Source organism: Bidens hawaiensis, unplaced genomic scaffold (genome assembly GCF_021521415.1).
Source record: "Bidens hawaiensis isolate Kalapana, Puna unplaced genomic scaffold, B.hawaiensis_p1.1 tig00001575_1, whole genome shotgun sequence".
Taxonomy (NCBI): Eukaryota; Viridiplantae; Streptophyta; class Magnoliopsida; order Asterales; family Asteraceae; genus Bidens; species Bidens hawaiensis.
This window is the reverse complement of record NW_027491088.1, coordinates 2,342,799-2,347,079: the sequence shown is the minus strand read 5'-3', so window position 1 is coordinate 2,347,079 and position 4,281 is coordinate 2,342,799. Positions and strand designations below refer to the sequence as shown.

The 4,281-nt window shown below is 45.0% G+C and overlaps 2 protein-coding genes across 2 annotated transcripts; both read left to right on the top strand.

Moving 5' to 3' along the window:
- Positions 1-1,596, top strand: LOC143586586 (uncharacterized). The gene is made up of 2 exons (XM_077068104.1): positions 1-894; positions 1,174-1,596. The coding sequence occupies exons 1-2, from the start codon at positions 1-3 to the stop codon at positions 1,594-1,596; spliced, it is 1,317 nt and encodes a 438-aa protein (XP_076924219.1).
- Positions 1,597-1,935: 339 nt separating this feature from the next.
- LOC143586577 (uncharacterized) lies at positions 1,936-2,715 on the top strand. The gene has a single exon (XM_077068097.1). The coding sequence runs from the start codon at positions 1,936-1,938 to the stop codon at positions 2,713-2,715; it is 780 nt and encodes a 259-aa protein (XP_076924212.1).
- The last annotated feature ends 1,566 nt before the right edge of the window (positions 2,716-4,281 follow it).

Sequence of the window (4,281 nt, the reverse complement as noted above, 5' to 3'; positions counted from 1 at the left end):
ATGACCTCGTGCAATGTTCAAAATAAAAAGAGAAGACAGACAGAATGGGCGGCATGGAAAGAAGAACAAGTAATCTTCCCAAAAGTAAGAGGAGGAGCAAACAAGAAAGCACCCTTGGTGATTACGGCCGTATTTGGTCACTACAGGACACCGCGTTTCTTTGTTGACGCGGGAGCAACCTCTAACATCATGTACCGCCAGTGTTTTGATTTGGTGGAAGAAAAGGACAAGCGTCGCGTAACAGCCGTCAACGCACCAATCGCAGGATTCAACCAAAGCATTGAATACCCGCTGGGGCAGATAACATTCCCAGTCGAACTAAGTGACGGACTCCATTCGCGGACAGAAGATGTTGACTTCCTGATAATGGAAGCCCCACACCCGCAGTATGATATTATTCTGGGAAGAGAGGCTATTGGGGATTTCAATGCTACTCCTTCAACAACACATGGAATATTGGGGGTGCCAACACCAACAGGAGTAGTAATGATCCACACCAACAAAGAATGTAACATAGCAGAAAGGAAGACACCGCCACAGAAGATGCTAAAAGCTAGCAAGATCATAGAAGTGGAAAAATGGACGCTCGACAAAAAATTCCCAGAGCAAAGCATAACCATTGAACCAACCATCTCAGAAGGAGCGCGCGCGGCGCTCAAGAGCTTATTACTCAAAAATATGGATGTCTTCGTTTGGACCCTAGCAGACATGACGGGGGTCCCAAGAATCAAAGCGGAACATGAATTAAAAGTTAACCCAACTTTCATCCCGGTGGTGCAGAAGCGAAGGAGGATGGGACCAGAACAGACAAAAGCCTGTGATGAGCAAGTCCAGCAACTAATTGATGCAGGTATAATCCGTGAAATTCAGTACCAAACATGGGTAGCCAACCCGGTAATGGTACCCAAGGAAAGTGGCCAATGGCGCATGTGTATTGACTTCAAAGATCTCAACAAGGCATGCCCAAAAGATTGTTACCCCTTGCCAGAGATCGACCTTAAAGTTGACGCACTGGTCCCCTTTCAGTTTAAATGCTTTTTAGACGCCTACAAAGGGTATCACCAGATCCGCATGGCGGTAAGAGACTAAGACAAAACAACGTTCAGAACAAACATGGGAACATTGTTATAAAATGGAACATATTGTTATAAAATGATGCCATTTGGCCTCAAGAATGCCGGGTCTACTTACCAAAGGTTGATGGACAAAGAATTCAAACATCAAATTGGGAGGAATTTGGAAGTGTACATGGACGATCTCGTCATTAAAAGTAAGACGGAAGGAGCCATGTTAAAAGATATTGAAGAGACCTTCGAAACTCTAAGGTCAATTAGCATGAAGCTTAACCCAGGAAAATGTTCCTTCGGCATGGAGGAAGGAAAATTCTTGGGAGTGATCGTGAAGAATGGTGGCTTCAAAGCCAACCCAGAAAAATTGGAAGCCGTGCGAAAAATGCCATCGCCAAAATCGGTCAAACATGTGCAAACACTCAACGGCCGATTAGTCGCGCTGAATAGATTTTTGTCTAGTCATGCTGAAAAATCATTCCCGTTCGTCTCAACCTTGAGAAACTTCCTCAAGAAGTCTCAATTCTGATGGACGGAAGAAGCAGAAACAACGTTCCAAGAAATCAAGTCACGCCTAGAAAAGTTACCAACACTCACAGCCCCTAAAGTTGGAGAGCCGTTAATAGTATACTTACCAGCGTCAGAGAGAACAGTCAGCACAGTCTTGATGGTGGAAAGAAATGGTATTCAAACGCCCATTTATTACATAAGTCGCACCCTGACAGACGCAGAAACAAGATACTCCACCTTGAAAAAGTTAGTCTTATCCTTGGTCCAGACAGCGCGACGTTTGAGAAGATACTTCCAGGGCCATTCGTTACATGTCCTCACCAACTATCGCTTACAAAATGTGCTAAGCAAGCCAGAAATGTCGGGGAGGCTCGCAAAATGGGCAATTGAAATAGGAGAACATGCCATCGAGTATAAACCAATGCCAGCAATCATGAGCCAGGTGTTGGCTGATTTCATCGCGGAAATCCCTCGAGAAAAGGAGGAAGAATGCAAGAGAGAGATCGAAACCCCTGTAGATCAAAACAAAGATGAAGTATGGAATATGTTCACAGACGGAGCCTCTAATGATGAAGGCGCTGGAGCGGGCCTAAAGATAACTAACCCAGAGGGCCAACACTTCACGTACGCATTACGCCTAGAATTCAAAAGCACAAACAACGAGGCGGAGTACGAAGCATTGTTGGCAGGATTGAGAATCGCTAGAAAGCTAGGGGCCCGCCATTTGGAAGCACATGTGGACTCCGTGTTAGTGGCAAATCAAATTGAAGGATCGTACGATGCAAAAGACTATAAGATGGCATCATACCTAGCGCAAGCTAAGGCACTGATGGCAACTTTTGCCACATGCAAGGTGAAACACATCAATAGAAGTGAGAACAAGCAGGCTGGCGCCTTAAGCAAACTTGCATCCGTTGGGTTTGAACACCTTGTGAAAGACGTCCGCATAGAAGTTCTAGCTACACCTTCAATAATGAACAAAGAAGTTCTCGTTTGTTCAGAAGCAGAACAGAGTTGGATGACACCAATCATCAATTACCTCGCGAGAGGTATTTTGCCAGAAAAGAAAGCAGATGCGCGGAAGATCCGCCATAAAGCATTGAATTACACAATCCAAGGGGATATCATCTATAGGTGATCATACTTGGGTCCACTTCTCAGATGCGTAGACCCACAAGACGCAAATTATCTGCTTAGAGAAATTCATGAAGGAATATGTGGCGTACACGCAGGTCCGAGAATGGTGGTTGCCAAAATCATGAACACAGGATACTATTGGCCAGGCATGCATGTTGACGCCGAGAAAGAGTTGAGAAAATGCAGCGCCTATCAACGCCACGCACCGAACACCCAGCGCCCAAAAAACGCCATGATACCGGTAACAGCTTCTTGGTCATTTCAGAAATGGGCAATCGATATAACCGGACCATTCCAGAGGCGCCAGGCCGTGTGAAATTTTTGATCGTGGCGATCGATTACTTCACAAAGTGGATCGAAGCAAAGCCGGTAGCAACAATCAACGCAACCAGCATCAAGAAGTTTATTTGGGAATTTATAATCTGTCGTTTTGGATTACCCATGAATTTAGTCAGCGACAATGGAACACAATTTGCTGACCAACATATTTAAAAATGGTTAAAAGAGCTCAATGTCACGCAGACATTCACCTTTGTTGCTCATCCACAGGGGAATGGCGAAGTGGAACGCGCCAACAGAACAATCGTGGGCGGAATCAAGAAAAGATTGGCGAACCACAAATCAGGATGGGTAGATCAGCTACCTCACGTACTATGGGCCATAAGAACGCACAAAAACACAAGTAACGCAGAAACGCCGTTCAGCCTAACTTACGGTACCGAAGCAATGATCCTCGCCGAAGTTGGCGTCCCATCACCAAGAGTTACAATACCAAAGGAAAACGATGCAGAAAGGAGGCTAGACTTAATGCTTCTCGAAGAGCATCGAGAGTTGGCTGCAATAAGAAAACAAAATTACAAGCGCCAGCTACAAAAGTATTATAATACGAAAGTAAGAATATGTGAGTTCAATGCCGAAGATTACATCCTTCGCAACAACGAGGCATCAAGAGCACAAGCACAAGGCAAACTAGAGTCATCTTGGGAAGGCCCATACCAGATCACGGAAGTGTTGGGAAAATGCGCCTACACTCTGATGCATCTCGATGGCTCAGCGATTCCTAGAACATGGAACGCAGCACAATTGCGAAGGTGTTATATGTAAATCGATTCCAATTGTAAAAACAGGCCAAGGGTCGAATTTGAATGGAAACGATACTCTGCATTTCACAAAATAAACATTTTCATTTATATACAAATAATTACAAGCGAGCACTTACGCCCGCGCACAAAACAAAAAAAACAAAGAGCACAAAATAAAAAGCCTAATCTACGTCGTTGACACTCTTCCCAGAGTCAACGAACGCGCTATCTTCTTGGTCGTCAACAGGAGCGGCGGAAGGTCCAACTTGCGAAGGTTCAAGCAAATTCCTCAACAGCTGCACGCCATTCTCTTCCTTAGCATACTGAGCAACTTGGGAAAGAATAGGAAACGTAAGAGAATCATATTTTGTCTCAGCGACAGCATACTCCTCTTCCACATCAATGGCATGAAGAGCATAGGCCTCAAGCGGGAGGTTGTCACGCATATGCGTGATAGCATCCTGAAATCCAGCCTTGTGGCCAAG

Excerpts from the sequence above, each read along its gene's own strand:
- LOC143586586 (XM_077068104.1), top strand. The coding sequence starts at position 1 with ATGACCTCGTGCAATGTTCAAAATAAAAAGAGAAGACAGACAGAATGG. Across the intron at positions 895-1,173 it reads AAACATGGGTAGCCAACCCG|AATGCCGGGTCTACTTACCA; the intron begins GTAATGGTACCC and ends TTTGGCCTCAAG.
- LOC143586577 (XM_077068097.1), top strand. The coding sequence starts at position 1,936 with ATGTCGGGGAGGCTCGCAAAATGGGCAATTGAAATAGGAGAACATGCC.